Source organism: Schistosoma mansoni, chromosome 4, assembly GCF_000237925.1.
Source record: "Schistosoma mansoni strain Puerto Rico chromosome 4, complete genome".
Classification (NCBI taxonomy): Eukaryota; Metazoa; Platyhelminthes; class Trematoda; order Strigeidida; family Schistosomatidae; genus Schistosoma; species Schistosoma mansoni.
Window position 1 is genome coordinate 19,437,050 of NC_031498.1, and position 22,717 is coordinate 19,459,766.

At 33.3% G+C, this 22,717-nt stretch overlaps 3 protein-coding genes across 3 annotated transcripts; 2 read left to right on the forward strand and 1 right to left on the reverse strand.

The window, feature by feature from the left end:
• Window positions 1-6,200: 6,200 nt before the first annotated feature.
• On the forward strand, window positions 6,201-11,046 carry Smp_169590 (hypothetical protein; the record flags this gene model as incomplete). Its single annotated transcript, XM_018797102.1, has 3 exons — window positions 6,201-6,405; window positions 9,066-9,205; window positions 10,975-11,046. 3 exons carry the CDS (start codon window positions 6,201-6,203, stop codon window positions 11,044-11,046), a joined length of 417 nt encoding a protein of 138 aa, XP_018652177.1.
• A 4,055-nt stretch (window positions 11,047-15,101) lies between these two features.
• Window positions 15,102-15,356, reverse strand: Smp_202720 (uncharacterized protein; the record flags this gene model as incomplete). Its single annotated transcript, XM_018797103.1, has 1 exon — window positions 15,102-15,356. One exon carries the CDS (start codon window positions 15,354-15,356, stop codon window positions 15,102-15,104), a length of 255 nt encoding a protein of 84 aa, XP_018652178.1.
• Window positions 15,357-18,312: 2,956 nt separating this feature from the next.
• On the forward strand, window positions 18,313-18,567 carry Smp_202580 (uncharacterized protein; the record flags this gene model as incomplete). Its single annotated transcript, XM_018797104.1, has 1 exon — window positions 18,313-18,567. The coding sequence occupies one exon, from the start codon at window positions 18,313-18,315 to the stop codon at window positions 18,565-18,567; it is 255 nt and encodes an 84-aa protein (XP_018652179.1).
• Window positions 18,568-22,717: the final 4,150 nt, after the last annotated feature.

The following is a 22,717-nucleotide window of genomic DNA, read 5'->3' on the forward strand; positions in this document are numbered from 1 at the left end:
GGTATTGAGACAAAAAACGGTTTTCTAACACACGAACTTTTAATAACAAGATTTGATATGTGCAGTACCCATTACATTTTCTACATTTTAAATGGTTTGAAAATTTTTGAAATAATCATTTTATCGGTTCAAGTTTTCTCTTGGTCTTGTTTATTCTAGTGTGGTCTACTCTTCTTAGATCATCGCTTTTCATCAAGTAAGTACTGAAATCTCCACCAAAACTCCTTCTGATCTAAAAACATTATTTATTTATTGTATTCAGTTTCAAATGATCAACTATGGTTTAAGTGATTTTATACAAGTGTTTATATAATAAATGTATCATATGAACTGAATTGGATTCGTTATATATCTTTCATCAATCTAAGATCCTTCTAATCATCCTTAATTCCTTTAAACAGACTCGTTTAATATTTCGGAAACTTAATTATACAAAATAATATATTCAGAAGGTTATGTAATGGTATTTTTGTTCATACTTTTTAATGGTAAACATCAATGTGTTCTTGTTAAGTTAATACAAAAAAATGGAATAGAACTTGGTAATAATTCACATGATTATTGATTTACTCATATTTTTTCTTAAAAATCCACTTCCAAAATTTATAGATTGACTTATTTCCAAGAATAGTCACGTACAACTTTAATAGAAGAAGAACAACGATAATTGTTTTCATAATATCCAATATGATTTTTCAGAGAATCACACATGTGAAGTATGCTTGTTCGTATACAAATCGACAGTGTAACAATAATTTCTAAGCATGTAACCAGTTGAATTTATGAAAAAAAATATATAATAAAATGTCATTATATTTGTATTAGGCATAATGAGTATATATATATTGTCAAAATTCTTGATTAGACTTTAAATATAATGAGCAATACGTGGTCGATCTTGAAAATAAGATACCTTATTTTTGTTGTTTTATCACTACATCGGGGTTTGTTGAGATTTCCGAATCTTATAGTTTACATAACTGACTAACCTTAGACAACCACTGAAAACCTAGAAGCACTGAATGGTTGCTTCATCCTAGTAAAGGAAACCTTGACAGTAGGCACACACGGCCCTTCTAAGGTTCGAACCCACGACATTCAAGTCTCCAGGCAAGAGCTTGGGATACAGATCAATGAGCCAGAACCTAGTGATGTCAGTGTTAGTGAACCTACCAAGATGATCAATGGGCAACATGGGACGTACTTACAAAATGCATTTTTGTATCTAGAATCGTCAAAACTACCTTTCTCATTATTTCCCACTGAGCAATTAAAAAATTTTCATACGTATTTCAATTATATTGTAGCACCACATCAACACTTAAGTCTGTTTACGTTTAATTTTGTCAAGCTCTTCAATTAGTTTATTGACAGATAGTGTCATTCGAACATTGACGATTTTTGTATCTTTGTATTATTGTTATAATATCTGTAGGCTTGATCATTTTTCATAGCCTACACACAATCCATCTTACTAGCTTAAATATTAGTTGCTCAAATAGCTTGATGAGTCATTCGCTTTCAGTTTAATTCATTCGACCCTCAATTCGCCTGTATTTGCTTGTTCGCTCGTTCACATTAACAATTCTGCTCGAATTCGCTTTATATGCATGTGACTCAGTAACCTGTGCTGTTCAATAATAAACTGTAATCGACGGTTCGTATTGTTTTTTAAAATTTATACACCGTTAGAATTTATTAAATAATGATTATCAGGACGACTGATTAATGAAGGCTTAGGAATTATTTGAAAGATAATCTATTACAATATAAGACAAGAATAATAACTGTGATATTGAAGATTCTCCAAGGTATATTTAATCTTATACATTTGTATGTTTGCAAATAATGTACATGATTTCTTAACTAAAAATAATAAAAAATAATAATAGTTAAAAATGAAATGTTTCTCTGGAGTGTTGCTATGGAATATAAAAAACAATGCGGAATAAATTGGTTTGACGATTCATTATTTGGGAATAAAAACAAACCCAACAATTAAAAGTACTTGGAATAGTTTATGAATTGAAAAACAAACAAGTTTGTTTCTTTTTTTGGATGTAAATAATAGAAATATAATGGGAATCTATTTATGATCTTATCGACTGAATCAATGAAATACTATTGAAATTCCTATTCATTGAATGAGATTCAATGTTGGTTTGTTTGTTTGTTTTAATTTTTAGTCTCTATTCTTTATATCTATTGTGATCATAGAGATTTTGTTTTATGATTTTGCAAATTTGTAAAAATAAAAAGTAACATCATATGATAATCTATTCATAGTTTTTTTATTATGACGCCTTATATTTACATTAAAAATCACATTATATATCATTATTGTGTGGCTAAAGGGTAATTCCATTCATAGTATATCAGGGATAATATTATATACTGTCATGATAAAATGTTAGCATATTAAACTTGGGAAAATTCTTCATTTAAGATGAAATTATAGTTATTATGGAACTGACAGTCCCTTAATTTGTAAAGAATGTTAAATAAGTCTAGGAAAATTAATGGAAAACAATCTGTTGTAGGATGGCAATCTCATGGACCAAGGATCATCAAATCCACCTTCAAAACAAAGAAAGAACGCATTACAATGAACGTCATTCAATGATATACGCCTACCAACGATTACAATAAAGACGTTAAAGATCAATTATACGATAAGCTTCAGTCAATCGTTGAGAAGTGCCCAACAAAGGACCTGACCATTCTAATGGTAGATTGAAATGCCAAGGTTGGAATGGGCAACACCGGATATGAAGACATCATAGGACGACATGGACTGGGAGAAAGGAACGAAAATGGTGAGAGATTCGCAAACTTATGTGCCTTCAATAAGCTGGTCATAGGTGGCACCATATTCCCACACAAAAGCATACATAAAGCCACTTGGATTTCACCGGATCACACTACACAGAACTAAATCGACCATATCTGCATCAACAAAAAGTTCAGAAGGAGGTTGGAGGATGTGAGAACCAGGAGAGGAGCTGATATAGCATCAGATCATCACTTGCTGGTCGCCAAGATGAAACTGAAACTCAAGAAGCACTAGAAAACAGGGTGGACAGCATCACAAAATTTTATTACGATTTTGCTTCGGGATACTGACAAACTCAACAAATTCAAGATAGCCCTCAGCAACAGGTTCCAGGCTTTTCATGATCTACTCAATGGACAAGGAACTACTATGAAGAAAAACTGGAAAGGGATAAAAAAACAACCACTTCAACACGTCAGGAGGTTCTTGGCCACAAGAAGCACCAACACAAGGAATGGATCATTGTTGTTACACTGGATAAGATTAAAGAAAGGAGAAACAAGAAGGCAGCAATCAATACTAGCCTAACAAGGGCAGAAGAAGCCAAAGCACAAGTCGAATACACAAAAGCAAACAAGCAAGTGAAGAGGAGCATCATTACTGACAAACGTAAATATGAGGAAGATTTAGCAATGACAGCAGCAAAGGCTGCATGAGAAGGAAACATGAAACAATTATATGATACAACAAAGAAACTCGCTGGAAATTATCATTAACCAGAACGACCAGTGAAAAGCAAGGATAGGAAAGTAATCATTAACATTGATGAACAACGAAACACATGGGTGGAGCACCTTAAGGAACTCTTGAATCGACTAGCTCCACTGAACCCACCCATCATTGAAGCAGCACCCACGGACCTCCTAGTCGATGTTGGCCCACGAACATTTGAAGAGATCAGCATTGCCATCAGACAAATTAAGAGCGGCAAAGCAGCAGTACCAGACAACATTTCAGCACAAGCAGTGAAAGCAGATGTAGCAGTAACTGCAAAGATACTCCACATTCTCTTCAGTAAGATTTGGGATAAAGAACAAGTACCAACAGACTGGAAAGAAGTACTTCTGATCAAAATACCAAAGAAAGGTGATCTCAGCAGGTACGAGAATTACAGAGGCATCACTCTTGTCTCAATACCAGGAAAGGTCTTCATCAGGGTATTGTTAAACAGAATAAAGGATTCCGTGGACACCCAACTTCGAGATCAACAAGCTGGATTCCGTAAGGATAGATCGTGTACAGACCAAATCGCAACTCTACGTATCATTGTGGAACAATCAATCGAATGGAACTCATCACTGTACATCAACTTCATTGACTACGAGAAAGCATTTCATAGTGTGGACAGGACAACACTATGGAGCCTTCTTCGACATTACAGTGTGCCTGAAAAGATGGTCAATATCATACGGAATTCCTATGATGGATCAAAAAGCCAAATCGTGCATGGAGGACAGCTCATTGACTCGTTCGAGGTAAAGACCGGTGTCAGGCAAGGTTGCTTACTCTTACCCTTTCTCTTTCTCCTGGTGATCGACTGGATTGTAAAGACGTCAAAATATGGAGGGAAGCACGGGGTACAGTGGACAGCTAGGATGCAGTTGGACGATTTAGACTTCGCAGATGATCTGGCTCTTTTATCACACACGTAACAACAAATGCAAGAGAAGTCGACCAGTGTAGCAGCAGCCTCAGCAGCAGTAGGTCTCAATATAAATAAACGGAAAAGCAAGATTCTCCGATACAACACAACATGCATCAATCTAATCACACTTGACGGAGAAGCTTTGGAGGATGTGAAAACGTCTACATGTCTGGGCAGCACCATTGATGAACACGGTCGATCAGATGCAGATGTGAGGACGAGGATAAGCAAAGCAAGAGCAGCATATCTACAACTGAAGAACATCTGGAACTCAAAACAATTGTCAACGAACACCTAGTTCAGAATTTTCAATACAAATGTCAAGACAATTCTACTGTATGGGGCGGAGACGTGGAGAACTACGAAAGCCATCATCCAGAAGATACAGGTGTTTATTAATAGTTGTTTATGCAAAATACTTCGGATTTGTTGGCCAGACACCATCAGCAACAAGCTACTGTGGGAAGGAACAAACCAGATCCAGTGGAGGAAGAAATCAGGAAGAAGCGCTGGAAGTGGATAGAGCACACATAGAGGGAAGCAACCAAATGCGTCATAAGGCAAGCCCTCACATGGAATCCTGAAGGTCAAAGGAGAAGAGGAAGACCAAAGAACGTATTACGTTGAGAAGTGGAGACAGATATGAGGAGAATGAACAAGGATTGGCTAGAACTAGAAAGGAATGCCCAGGACGGGGTGTGTTGGAGAATGCTGGTCGGCGGATTATGCTCCATTGTGGGTAACAGGCGTAATTAAGTAAGTAAGTTGCATAATTATTGTTAGTAGTCAGCATTCAGTAGTCGACTAATCTAATAAAAAATAGGTATTTCATGTCATATCAGTGCATGCTCCATAATGCTAGTCATCCAGGTACTTTCATCTGTCATATTTCTAAATTAACTCGCAATAAGGTAAAATAAACTTCAATCCTTGGGCAACTTCATGCATTATTTATTCGATAGTCACAATGACTGGAAATTACCCTCCGAGTTCTAAATGACCATAATCTGTTGATAAACTTTTGTATGATCTATATATAAGTAACATATAAAATGAGGCTTAAGTAAGCTATTATCATTGTTATCATTGATACAAATAGTTGAGACACAGAAAATTACAAGTTTGAACTTGAATATTTTTTGCTGTCTTGGCATCATCTTTTATGTACATTCTAATGTTATTTCTCGCGATATGAGTGTATGATTATGTGACCATGATGTTTAAATCATTCATTATAAATTGATTAAAATGACTGAACTATCTTTCCAATAAATTGAGCGATAATTATGCGTATATTGAGAGTTCAAAGTTAAATATACTTCATGAGATTAATAATTCTTATTACAAGAACTTATTGGACTCCATAATGAAGTAAATTCAAATATGCATCAGATTGATTAAATCTGTAAAGGATATCTTATAAGAAACAGTTTGGATGTGGGCATAACTATGTAGGTGAGGCTGCACTTTAATATAACTTTTAGGTTTTAACAGTGCTTACTTTCAATAATCCTGTAAAAAAATTTGTAACGGGATACTAATATTAACTATTTAGTGTTGTATTAATGAAGGTTCGTCTATTATATTATAATGAAGCTGGAATAATATCTCATGAGATATTTGTACGTTCCAACGAACTTCGCATGTAAGAAATTTGAGAACTAATTTTTTTATGGTCTGCTCAAAGTTGACTCTAAAGTTAATCAAGTTTTCATCGGTTGGATGTCTAAAAATATCCGAATGTTAGCGTCAGATTTCTGTCTATTAATGGGATTCCGCTGGTTCGTTAACGTGAGCACAATATACAGGATTTTGAAACTGGGCATAATCGTCCAGAAGTATTTGTTGTTCTTCACAGGATTCAGAGGCAAAACGACTGACATTCATACGGACGTGTTCCCGTTTCAGAAATACTACGATTTCGTGTCTAAAATAAAGGTAGTGAATTACTATGATCACATAAAAATTAATGTCGATAATATATTCTTAATCTAAGTAACCTGTCTGAATTGAATAAAATATGCTTTGCAAGGTTGTTTTGGGAAATTTCTGAAGTGCAGTAGTTCAAAAAGGTATCATCTAGTACTTAGAATGCGTAGTTACAAAAATATTAAACATTCGGTTCATCTTATAAAACGTTTTAGGATAAGCAACTTGGTGAATTTCGGAAAAACCAGTCGATAATGTTTGATTTTTATTATTTTGTCATTTTTACTCCTTTTCAATTATTTTCACAGCTACTAATTAACAAATACCACAACTTTTAATTATTCTGTCGAATAGCTATCAACTGGAAAATTATCTTTACCACTTCTTCCCTGGCCGATTGTTACGTAACTCACTTTTAATACCTGATTTTCAATTCCGGACAAAATACTACTTCAATGAGTTTATAAGCATCAGTGCCAAGGTTGGACTTGATAGTTCCAAATAAAATGAGCATTGGGTATAAAGTTGGTAATCAACAATTCTTTGTTATATCCCAGAGTAAATTTACTCTGAAGAAGTGGCTTACATTAAGTCACGAAGCGTCAGAATTACAATTTTTCTACTCATTGGGATATAACAAAAATTTATTTATTATTATACTGCTTCAAGTTTTTGCAATGATTAGTACCTTTCTATTTTATTATAGAACAGTATTTTAGCAAATAAAATGAACTATAAATACCTTTATACAGCTTAAGTAAATGAAATCGTCGAAGAGGAAATTTTCTTCGATGCATTGCCTTCTTTCTTCTTAAGTGACATAATTTAACTACTAATAAGTAGCATAAATTTTAGGTTGTTTAAAATAAACCAGAAGGTTTGCAAATGAAGCTAATTTAAAGGATTACCTAACTGTGTAGTTCGGCAGACTCATGATTTGTTCTGGTGTGTTATAAAGACATGAATTTATCTACAACTTTCACAAAGGAAAAGAGCAGACTAACGTCCTACAAAATATAATCCTGATTTACATTTTCATGGAAGTTTGGTGTATTTAACCTAATTATTTTGGATAAAATCTGTGGACTTTTAATTTAAACTGGACATAGATTATTGATGGAACTACATTTCAAGATGAATATAGTGACTATCTAACAAAAGGGACTGATTATATGATCAAAACTTATTACTTTTTAGACTATTAGCCTTAAGAGGTTTGTTATCAATTGTGTGCGTACTAACAATTTTATTCATAGACTCATTCTTGAAAGTTTATTTAAACTTGATTAGGTCTGAAGGACGGTAATTCTTTGGCAAGAAATTTTTTGCCATACTAAGCCTTCTGTTGATAGAGCAGTCTTAAAAACATCCCTCATCGAAGTCCCTAGAGGTCTGGAACACCAGAAAACCTTTTACCCAGTCAGCGTTGAATAGAATCTTTGCAGGAATATCTAAAAAATTTAGAGTCACGTATCATGCTCTTGATTGGATATTTATCTATAATGCTACTATAATCCAGGAATATTTGAAGCTTAAGGTCGTGTGTGGTTATATAAATGCCTTCGTTTCTCTGTATATAAATTAACCTTAGAATAAACGTCCACTCACAATTTGCGCCTTTTCTGTAGTATTTCAGTTGACGTGTAGAAGTAAATGGGGATATCCCAACCATCTAGAATGACAGCTTAGGTGTGTCAATAGCAAAACTTATTATCCATGACTTAACAAGCATTTTTTAAGTAACTGATATAGAAGGATTACCAAATTGTACACTTTATGTTATATAGTGTTGAAACAAAAAATAAAGATATGGTAAACTCTTATATTTTTAAGGATAGTTTTCTCTCAGTGTTCTTATTATGAAACGCATAATTTTATGAAGCTTTAAATTTATTCCAACTATTATAGAATTTATAAAAAACAATTAAGTCAAATAATCAGAGTACAAAGTAACAATAAAAGGTTTAAATGTAAGTAGTAAATTATTTTACATGCCTCAGCATTGCCTTAAGTCACAAGCATTATAAGCAAAGATGGATGGTGTCTAGCAGTGAAATCCAGGACGCGCGTTTCGTCCCATTTAGGACTCGTGATGAACTCTGAGTGAATATCAACTCTGGGATGCAGGTACATCCAGCTGACGAGTCCCGAATAGGACGAAACGCGAGTCCTGAATTCTTCTACTAGCCACCATCCATTTTTGCTTAAAACTTATATTTCGTTTACCAAAATAAATATTTGTATCTGAGACTACAAATTATTTAAGTATGATAAAAATAATTGATCATCTCGATTTTAGGTTGTACTATCCACGATTACAGAAAAGATTATTTTCTTAAAAATTAAACGAATAATAATTAGATGGAAAACGCTTTCATTACACTTATATATGAACGAAGAATATTCGTTTCAATTAATTCTCTTCAGGTTCTACAATTCTATTTTCAAATTAATCATCCAAAAAGTGACCAGGTTTAAGGCAAAGGATATCGTTTAAGGTTTTATCATGTGAATTGAGGATTGTTAAGTAAAATAAAATTATTAATGTTGAAATGACTAAGACGCAATGTTAACATGAATAAGTTTATACGTTAGTTGCATGAAGTTGTGAGATTAATGATCAGAACATATATGGATGTTTGCAATCAATCAGCATACCTCTATTCCGTAACTTGTTCGCATTTTCATTCTCAATCCTACTAATCCACACCATGGTAAACATGGATAACAAGTTTTTTCATTCATTGCCTTTGTCAGTTGATTTAATAGACAGAAGTAACAACATACCGCGAAACAACCTGTAAATTTTAATGAATAAATATTACTATATGTATAGTGTATATAAAGCGAGAGAGAATCAATATTATATTGTAAAAAAGTACCAATTTTGGATAATAGAAACGAATCTAATGTTACATGTTGCTTAATGATCCGAATCCAATCTTAACTAATTTTCAACACTTGTTGACAAACCATAGCTCCATTTCACACCATGTCTTTTCCTAGATTATGTAATTCCGTCGTGTACCGTTCAGTGATTTAATCAGGATATTAATCGTAGATTAATAGACATGTCATGTATTTTATGTTGATGATACATAAATGTTTAAATTTCTTGTTAGATAAATAGTTTATATCATGTAGGCGCAATCGATGAATAACGCATTACATAACTTACTTTGTTAGTTTTAGTAGGGATTAGAATAAAAGAAAAGATATCAGCAATTAAACGACTCCACGTATGTACTCACATAAACATAGTATGTATTCATGTTTAGACACATCGTCAATAAAAGTCGCTTTCGGTGAACTGAAATGCTAGTTTAGTATTTACCGAGTTGTTTATGTTGATTAATTATAAATTAGACCTTACTAGAGTATGTGGTTAATGCTGAGAGCATATTTTAAATCTCACAGCCACTTTTTAATTAATAATTACACAAACCGTTAAAATAGGAAATATGTCTCTAAACTATTGAGTGAGTATGATATTATTGCTTCACTTATTAAATTTTTAGGGTTTGTAGTAAGTTTTTATTGTGTTAATGGGTTTTCGATTACAAGAACTTAATCAGTCAAAAGACAATTACCTTCTGTTTGGGTCATTTAATAAGGTATAAGTAGTTTTATTAAGGATTTCCTACAGCATATAAAATGTTTATTCACGGACTCTATAAATAGTATACGACTTGAGACCATATTGTGAGACCGATGTCAATTAAATCTTTGATAATTTCAAACAACTTGCATGAAACAAGGATAATTACTATTTACTGAGCTAGTAATTACATTATTTGGTCAAGAATTCATTGCTATCAGAAGTGAAAGAAACAGAATCTTGTTAGATTACGTTTCGAATAAAAACTACACCATTGGTTTGTATTATGTAATGAACCTACGAATAGAATATTTTTCATGAATCTTTAAAGATATCTAGGAGGTAAAACACTTAATAATCATTCAATTAACCAATACCTATATGTAAATTATGCATAGATCACTATCAGAATTAGTCAATTATTATCAATTACCAAATTAGATAATCAAATCATTTATAAAAATCACAGTCACGACAATTTGATCATATTATTTTTTAGAGATTTCATTGATTTTATATCTAATGCTAAACGTACTAATCACTAATACTGCTGTTGGATCTTTATCTACCAAAAGAAGTCAGACTCAAACTAATGTTATTTTAAAATAAAATATGTTAGAATTCGTAAGTCAACGTGTTCAGTGTTCACATCTCTAAATATGATACTAGAAAACGTAGGTTTGAAATTTACAAGTGGATCAACTTCTTGTATATTGAAGATATTCCTAACTGATGAGTGTTGGCCAACTACTTTTAACTATTTGAAATCAAAACAAAGCTACTACCACTTTAGTCACAAGTTAGGACTAACGTAGAATGGTATAATTTTCTATTCTAAATCCCTGATTTAAATACACGTGTATCATGATATGTTTTCATCCGATAGAATATAACTCTATTTTTTATATCGTTGCATCAGAAGTTAGTTATTATAATTAAAACATGAATAGAAATTATAGTTAAACTCACCCCAATCCCTATTTTTACAACAATAACAAATCCCACCAGTCCATTGTCGATGAGGTGGAGGTACCAAAGTGAGATTACGAGGTGGGACTGATTTTCCAGGTTGATCAAGTATAGTTCCAACTTGCTTTTGAGATTGCATCTTTTAGTTTACTCCAGGAGGTTTATTTTAAACGTTCGATCAAACGTCTTTATTACGAAAACTGGAGAATCAATAACGTGAAACTCATCGTTAATAAACCCAAAAACAAACCTGTAATCATTCGATTTAGTAAATAATCTGAACGAGTTTGTTCTAGAATATAATAGATAGACAATTATACAAACAAAACACATCTTTCGAGACAAAAAATGAGGGTGATTAAATTAGTCAGTTAATAGAGTTAAATATTTTGTTAATTTTAACTGATAATAAATTGATTCGACAGAGATATCACTTTGTAATTTTAAATTGAATTGTCAATAAAATAACTAATAGTTGATTATAGTATCTGGTTTTCAACACCATCACTTTATAAGTATATAAGGCTGATCATAGAATAAAACTATCTGAAGAATGATCTCACTTGTATTCTAACTCAAGTTGTTTAATCAATGTTACATTGTAGAAAATTAAATACAGAGAAGCATAAATCATAGCTCACCATCGCAATACTTGTGCTCGCATGAAATCAGATAGAGATAAGGCTAAATCTGAACTGATGTGTAATGATGAATTAAAGAGCATCATTATACAAAAATCTGGAATATGAATTATATGCAAAAGTTAAGACGTTTGTATTCAAAACTCTTCTTCTGTATAATGAACTTAAGAAAATCAACTACGCTAATTTCGTGAAATAAACACATAAGTGGAAACACCGGAATCCTCTCAGAAATATGCTTCCTGAATTCTGGCTCTCAAGAATCATTTCTCACAACATTCCATGGCCTCTTATCAACAGCTAATCATTGTCTTTATATAGGTGGCTAATAGAAATATAATCGGAAAGCAGTCTGAATGAACGTTTTAAGTTTACATACATTCACTTCGTCATTCCCAGAGTATAACCTTCATAGTTAAAAATTTGGCATATATGATGCACATTTATTTGGGTCAGCTTACATTTATTGCATAGCGATTTCATGCATGAACTTCAGAAAGTCAAAATTTAAATTCCAACTAATCCACTCAAACTCAGAATAATTATTACGTATGATATCGAGCGAAGGGATTCTCTGTTACAATAAACTAGCGAGAAAGATATTTATAACTCGGATTATGAAGCAAGCAAGAAATGCTCTCCTAATTTTGATTTAGAGTGTAAGAAAAATATAATGTTGTTGACAAAATAAAAGTATTCTGAAGTATAAAATTATACCATAAAGCGATTAGATTTATAACTAGTGTATTAGAATTAGCGTTTACTGTGTAAATTTACTGTGTACATTTCTTAGATTACCAGGAGTTTCCCGATAATCAAGGCATTGAGTTGAATCACTTTACAGATAGTTGTTATGTATACATCTGAAGCAATCTAAATCATTATCCATGTGTTTGAAATGCAAACGTTCGTTAGTGGGGAATAAACAATTAAAACAGACGAATAAATAAACGCGTAAGAAACGTTAGTTACAAAAAGATGATAGCAGATTATGATAATCTGGTATCATGTGTCTTATTAAATAGATATTCCATCTACTATGAATAGAACACTTTGTTCGGAACAATAACAAAACTAATTACTGATATGGGTTTGTGGAAATTTTCGTGTAACCTGAATACCACGTCTCATTACAAAGTGATTTTATTGTTAACTAACAAGTAATAAACAGTGGTTTCGTTCCAGTTAGGGAAATACCACCAGCTTACACTCACATTTCTATACTCACTAGAATATGGGATGCTCAGAGTTCATAGCGAACAAGACATCTCTGAGATGGACAACGGAATATGGATAACATCAGATGGTGATTACGACACATCGAAATCTAGTTGAATTTGGAAATGCTGACCCTAGGATCTCAAATATTTGTCTCAACGAGATGGTGATACTTCACTGTTGGCAGTTAGATTTTCTGTGTGGTCACGAGTGAGCGCTGATTAAGAATCTCGGATGAGAACAAAGTGTCTACCCAATCATTCATTTAGTGTCTTTATGTTATAACAACTGTCTTCATATGAAATAAATTCCCACAAACCAACTAACCAAAAATCGGTTCCTGAACCATGGGTTAGAATGGTTCAGATGAATGAGTATGACATACATAATCTTCCTTGAACTTTCACCACTCAGATATTTTTTCCAATTGCTAAAATAAATGTTAATCATGCAATATTTACTTGTCATTATGATTGAGTTGTTGACTGATAAATCACTACGGCGACTGGTGATCATAGAACATCTCGGAGAGGTTGGGGAGCTGACAATGTTTTCTACAAAGTCAGGCTTTTACTTTCGACTCAATAGTTATACGTAGTCGTTGTATTAGAAAGTATGGAGAATGATTTGTTAATAACTGCGTGTTTGATGTAATTTCTTTAAATATTTAACTGACCGAAAGCAACTTGTATTTCAGGGTCTACGAAGACTGATAGTAACCTAATGATCATATGTAAAATTATTAAACACTATTTTATTTTTGAGGTCTTGTATTTCCTCGTTGTTGGCATTCAGAACGGAAGTTGACTGGTTAATAGTAACTTCATTGCTGTCGAACGATTTAGTGGTTATCTGAACTCAATAGTTTAGTTGACGTTTGAAGTGGAAGATATTGATTATGGGTCTTAGTGTGAACACCAACTCTGACCCAGGTATATCTATTTGATGAGTCACGAATACGACGAAACACCGATTGTGCTTGACTATTTTTAGCAACAATCCCAAGATTTACTGAACCATTTTTCTTCTTCCCCTTTACAAGACATTTCACACCAAACAAGAGAGACTGTTTTTACTGTACCTCATATTGATAATAAGTAGTTCGTTTCACAATTCTCTTATAGCTTAAATACTAAGTTTTACTGGAAGAAAGTGGTTTTATGGTATATAGTTTCTCGAATGGCGTAATTTTGCAAATATTATTTGATTCGGTAGCAAGAGTAAGCTGAAGATGACTTTGAATGCTGTATATATGAAACAAATATTCTTGGTACATTAAAACCATGGTCAACTGGTATATTTCAGAAAATAGTAAAAAAAATAAGTTTATTTGAGAAAATCAAACTTCGTATCCTAACAGCTGTTCAATGTTTAGATCCAACAGTATATCATTTACAATCAAACTCCAAATTCTTCTTTATCGTCCACGTCCTGGACTTCGCCCACTGTTTGGTCTCCTCTTGCCTATCAATGAAAGAATATATTGTTTAGTAGGAATACTAGTAGATTTTGCATTGTGCACAAACTGAAAAAGTGATAATGTTTTCTTTTATGCTGCTGAGTTAAAAGGCGCCAACAGTCTGTTAGCTTAAATGTGCACTGCCATTTAGATTTTGTCGCGTTGATGACTGCTTAAGTTAACTTACTAACTCTTGTTAACTAATTGTATCTATCCTGATTTGACACACTGGACAAACAGTTTTTAATTAAATTCTTTTTAAAATACAACACCTCACAGCGAAATAACTTGCCCTCCTGTTTATATGCGTACGACAGCTTCGTAGTCATACAATATCGTTATTTATAGTTTGGAGAACAGTGTCAAAAATATTAACATCACATATATAAGCGATGTTCAAGAATCTCTGAATAAAATAGGTAGTGAGTTATGTGACAGATTTTTAATGGTAGATTACACAGACTTAAAAAATCTAATAAATCCACACTTATTACTACGTACAAATTAGATAAGAACTAGTACTTCATAACTTTTCATCTCTCAATTGCTGAAAATCTCAATTCATGTAGTATGTTTATTAAACTTGATATTGTAAGGAAAAGATTTCATTTCCTATCACAGAGTTTATATCAGTAATCTCAGATGAACTAACAAATAATGGTCTCATTAAGACAGAATTGTCTTGATTCTTTGAATTAATGATGTGTTAATCGATTTAAATATTATGTAAAATATTTGTTTATGTCGTCTAGTAAAAATGTTTACCGTATAAGTGTTCACATAAAAAATTTATGTTTACCTAGTGATTGTTACAATGCACCCCGACGTGTTAATTGATACATAATTAAAAAAATACGTGTTAAAGACAACAACAATAGGTTGGTTTGAAAAAACTGACCGCACAAACAACAACATGTGTCATTACGGCGTGGTGATCGCGATGCCCATCGATTCGGGTATGGGGATGCACCCCTGCTGGTAGGCGTTCCACTCCGACTAGGATTTCCTGGTTGCTGTCGAACAACTTGGTCTTTCTGTGGCATATTATAAAAGTTTATTTGCATATAGACTTTTATATACTTGGACTTCGAGTGCACGAACTAGTTATCCAATCAAAGATGTTTCCAACCAATTTATCAAGCTGGGTGATGTACTTTACAAGTATCCATTTATTTGTGAACGAATCTTCATAAAATTGTTAGCTTTTGTCCTTGGTAGGTTACTTTTCACCTGGTGAAGGGTACTTAATGACTAAAACTCTTAGAGTACCAATTGCAAGTAAATCCGATCACATGACAACATCATTAGTGCAGGTGAACCATTCAGGAAAACAACTGTTTTATATAGTAACTTTGCCTTGATTATTGCAATTCAATGAGCAAGTAGATAGGTCAAGGAAAATCCATAAATAAAGCCATGTTTTCTCAAATTTATCTACTGAAAAATCTAAATGGAGTGGTGGATTTGTGGCTAAAGAATTCGGATTTCAATTATTAGGTGACAGGTTAAAACTCCACTTCACCTACTTCGGTTTTAGATATCGAGTAATGGTTGAGTTCCGTAGCTTCTTCTCGAAAACCCAAACCAGTTAGCAAGATGAATTTAGGAGATATTTTGGTTGAGTAAATGAACTGAAGTTAGTCATAATTAGAAATAGGATAAACAAAAGTAGTGATAGGAACTGCAAGAGACTTGTGATGATTAGCCAGAGTAATCAGTTAAATGAAGGAGTTAAATTTCTGTCAAATAGGAAGAGAGAGATCGGTAAATCTCTCGTGAACACATCTGAGCAAACGTTTTCAGAGTTTGTTAGTATTAGGAATCCATAGGAAGTTATGTCACTCTCAGTTGGAAATCATTGCTTTTGCTTAAGCGAACCAACAAACAGACCCGAAACTTGAATTTCACATGTTGACATTTGCTTTATCATCATCGAATACGTTACGTTTTAATTTCACCTTGTCCACTGCTTCCAAAGGTTGCGTGAAATCTGTGTGTGCAGAAGTAATGTAGATATCCTTGACAAGGTGTGACTTGATGATTTCCAATAAATTAAACATTGAGTAGATTGTTGATGTTAGAAATAATGATATATTTGTCATATCCCAGTGAGTAGAAAATTAGATTTCCGACGCTTCGTGGCTCCGTGTAAGCCATATCTTCTGAGAACATAATTAAACAGACTAAATTAATACAAATTTAAGTAGTACAATGGGGTTGAGCGAAAATATTTAGTTCAATCAAAAACAGGTCTGGTCAAGTCAATATCATGTCTCTCCAGTCAGGGTGATTTTCCTGAGACATTCCTGTCTGTTTGTGTATATGTTATGAGTGTGAAGGACATGTCATTTGCGTTGTATAGAAGTAATGTCCAGTAAAAATGCCTTATCTACAGAAATCGATAAGTCATTACCAAAAGACCAGTCTTCTTTCTATTCCTCATACGTATCAAGACGAAGGTCAAATAAAAATAGAGAAAGCCATAGAGGTAGTTCACTATTCCTATAGTATTAAGTGAAAAACATATCAGACTGCTGAGGCTTCACGAAATTCGAGAAGCTTGAGTTTGGTTATTTGTTGAGTACGTTGAGTGGACCTAATGTCTCGTGTCAATCGGATTCCGATAAATCTCACTACTAAATGCCTATTTCATGTTTCCTGAAAAATGGTAGAATAGTCTTAGTTAGATCCATCCTTTTACTCTGCCAATGAAACTACTGTCGTAAATAAGATCCTAATGAAATAAAAAGAATTTCTGCTGTCTTGCTAAAACCGTTACTTTTACTCATTTTGTCATGGTAAGGTTGTTGATTAATAGTACGTAGCTCAGTACATCAAACTTAATAACTCAGAGTATTATTTATAAAGTCATGTTTTGAAAGGGCTTGAACGTATTTATGCTCAAAACTTTAGATTGTGTTCTGTTTAATACCATTTTGATTAGCTTTAACCTCTGATAAAGACAATATCAACGGTAATTAATATATCCCTACATCAGTATAAGACTGAAGCTACTCGAAGCTGAGTCTTCCTTGTGAAACATTTCATTGAAGAGTATATTCATCAGAACAAACACCCAAACAACAGAAGGACTTTAAGAGCAAATGATAGAACTTATCAGCTGTTGTTTCTTTAAATGTTTAAAATTGATAAAATTTCGAACACCCACAAAAACGAAATTAGTTTTTTCAGAAGTGTCTGATGATAATTTTGACATTGTAATATGAAGACCCATCAAGCTTTAGAAATATATAAAAGAGGAGTATTGTTTCAGGATCTATCATAATTAAGATTTACCACTAATAGGTAATTAAAAAAAACTAACTGGTTAGAACTGATTCTTTTCAAGTAGTTAATAAGATATATTTTAGCTTAAATACTGAACGTGACGGTTGATATTGTTAGCATTAAATGTTATCAATATAAAACAACTGGTTTTCTAGTGTCATATGAGGTGTTTATGGAGTGCTTCTTGGAGAACTAAAAGATGTTACTGAATTATTATTTATGGATTTATTGTTTCGAAATGAACATTTTACACTTCAATGAATTCGTATAACTTATTTCAACATTTAAAGATATGGAATAGATGTAATAGACACAAATGAAAGATTTTGACGTATATCTACATAGATAATTTAAGGAGTCAATCAGTTTAATTCACAGAATCCACGTTTTCATTTAGTACAAATAAAAATGCATAGATCAATGCCGCTTCACTGTACAACACTAGAATTATTACTTCTTTGGAAATTACAGATTTTGTCCACGTTTACGATACAAAATACATAGTCATAGTGATCATTACCATGATTAACTCCAGTCAGTTCCCATTCGTTTTTCTTGGACTCCGTTATTCGTCTCTAAGTTTACGTTTCGAAATTCGCCTACACTCAAAGTTGTTTTAATTGAGAAGCACTGAGCACTCATTATAAGGTAACCAGTATCGCTGTTGCGACTTTTGTTTAAGGTAGAATCCGGTCTATCCAAATTCTATATACACGTTTTGTTATTTTCATAATGAGAGGATTTATCTTATATCTAGTTGATTCTTGGAGAAGCATAGATCTGTATTTGTTTCCTAACTACTATCCACATTTACATGAAGACTTTGAACAACCATACGTTGCTTGGAAAATATTAGGGCGTAGATTGACCTTTCCTAGACCGCATAATGAATATTTTAAAATCACTTATTTAGATAATTCCTCTCCTGTTTGTGTATACAGTTTGCTGCACGTTGAACTTTTGCCCCAAACTTATGAATCTCAATGAGAGTTGGAACTTCTCAATACGTGTTGTGGTTTGATGGTATAATTAAGTGAATGAGAAATGTTTCTTGAACGAAGACGTTATACGAATTCATGGGTGATTATCTAACAGAGAATATAGTATACGCCTTCACACGATAACTTGTCCCAACTCAATAGAGTCAAAAATAAGTCTCTTTCACTACCTTATCTTGATTTGACTATTTAGTATCTTTTGCCTCATCTACTTGTTCCGTGTAATTATAAATAAATCTGAGACCAACAGTTAGATTAACTAAGAAACCTGAAACTGACCATAATTCACACCAATTTAAACTAGGCGAGATGTATTTACAGACACCACATAAACTTATCAGTACTATACCAATATTTAATTAAGGAGAGGGCATGAAGTCCTACTCACTTTATTTTTATTCGTAAAAACCTAGAGGACCCTCTATTATCTCATTTATCTAGTATTTGATACTGCTTATTTTTGACTTATCTACAACTGAGATATGCATAATCTCTACATTCTAGTTTAGTTATTAGATAGATCTCGTCTAAATTAAAACGAGACAGGTGTCAAAACTATTCGATATCCAACTATTTGCTGATTGCTATCAGTCTGTAGTGAGAATAAACTGCAGTGATCAAAGGAATTTAATTTCAAAAAACTGTTTGCAACAGAGATGAAATTTCCGTTATGTGTGTAAGACCAAAATCATGAAATTGTCATGAGAACCGCCCTCCTAAAGGGTTCAATTAAATTTTTACTTGTATAATATCGTCAACTGTCTTAGATTTAAAATATGTTCAGAACTAATTGGAATTCTAATAATCCTTATTAGATAAAGACTAAATGTATGAAAATCTATTGGTTGTTCTTTGGTGAATAAGTTTTTCTTCTACATGTTTAAGGAGCATTTATCGGATAGTTGTTTTAGGGTACTTTATGTAGTCCAAACTCTAAATTGTCTTTTAAATTAATAATTATTGTTTGTCTTTTACCACTCAAAAATTACGCTTCGTTAAATATGAATGGACTTTTTAATTTTGTAGACAAAATGTTCTATCGATTCACCTAATGCGATTTATAAATAGTGAGACGTTGCGATTACGTATTTTCCTGTCTCAATCATGAGATGCAAAATGAGAATAGTCAGAATTACCTTTGGCTGTTCACTTGGGTTTCTCCGTTTGTGGTTAACATATCAAACGAGTTTAGTAAACACTGAATAAGTCTTTTTCAGTTATTAAATATGTGATCTCTAATGCATCGATTTGTCTTCTCCTCTTAGATATAACAACGTTGTTGTATTTAAAGTCCAAGTTAAAGTAGATTAGCATGTTTATAAATGGTTTCAACTGGCTTATCGTCTTCTAAGCAATGTTCTCTAACAACTCATCTTTGTCGAGCATTTATCTACAAACAATTCTGAGCAAATTTATACGCTAAATTCCCATTAGTCAATAAATATGCGGCAATCAGTGTTTTAGAACATTTTAACGTCCATTTAGTGAGTGAATTCCGGATATTGGAACGTGATTTTCGCTAAACACTTTATTGTAAGCATCTGGAGTCATCTACATCAATCTGTTAAGAATACATCCGTGTAGCATGTTCCAGCATGCTGAACAAAAAAAACCAAAGTATAGCATAGGATACGAGATGAAATCCTCAGTAAAAGTTACACCCTAATGTGCAGCATTTTTGCATATTATGGACGGAAAAGAGCCAGGAAGTGGTGGATATAGGACGCTTGCTGAACGATGGTGGTGTGACGGATAACTCCTGTCACAATTTCCGGTCATCGATTATACAACCCACCAGAACAGTCACAAGCAGCTAGTCTTTAAACCCGACTCTTCCTAACAAGAATCCCATAAAACTAAGTGATAACCGACAGTTCACTTTGTGTGTGAACAAATCATGAGGTTCCTCATATATTTATGAAGGTTCTCAAAACGATACCATTCCTCTTTCCTTTGTCTGGTCTGTTCTTTTTAAAAGTGTAGTGAACACCCATTCAGCTACCATGAATATAATCTTGTTGTCAATAAGTGCTTCTGAAGTAATCAATAAATAACTACTTATCTTAGAACTTACACACAAAATTTCAAAAAATTATGATGCGAAGAAGCTGCTGTAACAAAACTGTTAATTGAATCGAATGAAGAACACTACTCTCCATGATAAGCACGGTCAACGGTCGAAGGTTAACTTGTTCAGTAACCCTATTCGGTACCTCAGAATACTTAGTGTTTAGTCACATACTTAAGCGAACTAGATGGGACCAAAACACCTGGTTTGTCTTTCCTACCTAGCGTAGCATTGGAATGTCAAATCTTTCCAAACTTTTCCGTGTCCAGTGACATACTACAGACTCCCTTGAGCTTGGGCTTAAAAGAACAATTTTCCATGAAGTTGAGAATTTGAAACCTGTAAATTCTGAGCAAAAAATACAAGTCAGCTCTGGATTTTGGAAAGATCAGTAAGCACTCAGTTGCCAAAACGTCACACAAAACCTGACGCTTCTTCCCTTACGACTAAAGCGCACTATGTAGTAGGATTGGATATCAGAGGCCGACTTCCCTTGAATCTAGGGGTTTCAGTTAGCTGCTGAACTCAGCAATGTGTTTTGATAGACAGACCTTCCTCTATACTTTTTGTTTAGTCTGATAGTACTCGTGATGAGCCGAATGTGATTTCACACACGGTAATGGTTAATCACATATCTTTAGAGTGCCTGACTGTGATTGTTTATATTTTATTTAAAAATTATCAAATGTTATTATTTTTTCTTTTAAAAGGTATGTACTCGTAAAAGAAAGCCTTATATTGTATAAATCCAGTCTATCTATAAGGAAGGTGACTGAGCTTTAAAAAAAAACGTCATTTGGGTTCGAAGAAATCTGAAACAAATTTGTATAAGGTTTCGGAATGAAATTTATGCACGCGATACGTGTCTTCTAAGAGAAATCCAAACAACTAGTTTTGAATATGTGGATGCCATTAGGACTATCAAATGTGATAGCAGCAGAATCGACCAGTCTGTATGCAACTACATTTCACAAGTATGTTTTCACTTGAAGATAAAACTCTCTATGAAGGACATATTAAATGAGCATTTTGACAATATGTTTCATGTGAAGTACGCCAGTTATTCACCTGTTCTATTTTAGATGTTCGGAGTATATGGGTGGTTGTGTGTCGTTGGTACCTCAGGCATTCATTCTTGTGTAGTTGTATACTACCATATGGTAAACTCATCAGCTTCAAGAGGACTCAACGTGATTATACGCCTCATTAATTGTACCAGATTGCAAACTGATGGACGTGATTAATCGAGATTTCTTGGATAGATTTTCAGACAGCTGCAGAAGCTAATGATAAACAATCAACACAGTTCCTAAAACACACCCCACCTCATCATATACAACACTACAGTCCAATTTGGCCTCTATATGCTCTTAGACATAATATTCATCCTTTAAATCAGTACATAATTGAAACGTATTTTGTAGAAGACAATTTGCATCGAATAAAAAATTGTTTTCAAACTTTTGCAAATAGGGACTACAGTAGGAATGGCTAAGTTACGACATATTTACGTCTAACTGGAATTTCGAGGACATGAAGTTTTTGAAGCTCACTTTAGCAATATCTCTACCTAAGGAGAAGAGTTAAGAAGCGATTAGCGCTATGATATCACTTGATTCAATACTAACACCAGTGTAATCAACAGTCCTACTAGATGAGTTCAGTACAACTTATTAGAGTTAGAATCAAGAAACGAATGATGTGTGATTCTGAAAAACAAAAACGTATAAGATACATTCGATCATGAATATGACTGCGCTTCGAGAAAGCTCTCAGATGAGCAAACAAAACTTCAGGGACTACTAATCATCCGCCAGTTTCCTATGCATAATGACGGTCTTTTTCAATTGAACCAAAAACGTGTACGCGCTTTCGGCTGATAAAACAGATGGATATCATATTCAGCTACTTAATGATAATTAAGAGATAGATAATTGACATCTTACTAAACTAATTCCTATTGAAATTTTCCAATATGTAAGGCAACACTAGCACACGACATTATGACATTCTTGCTATGTCATGCTTAAATAGTACGGTGACTAATCCCTTTTATGATCATTCGTGCTTA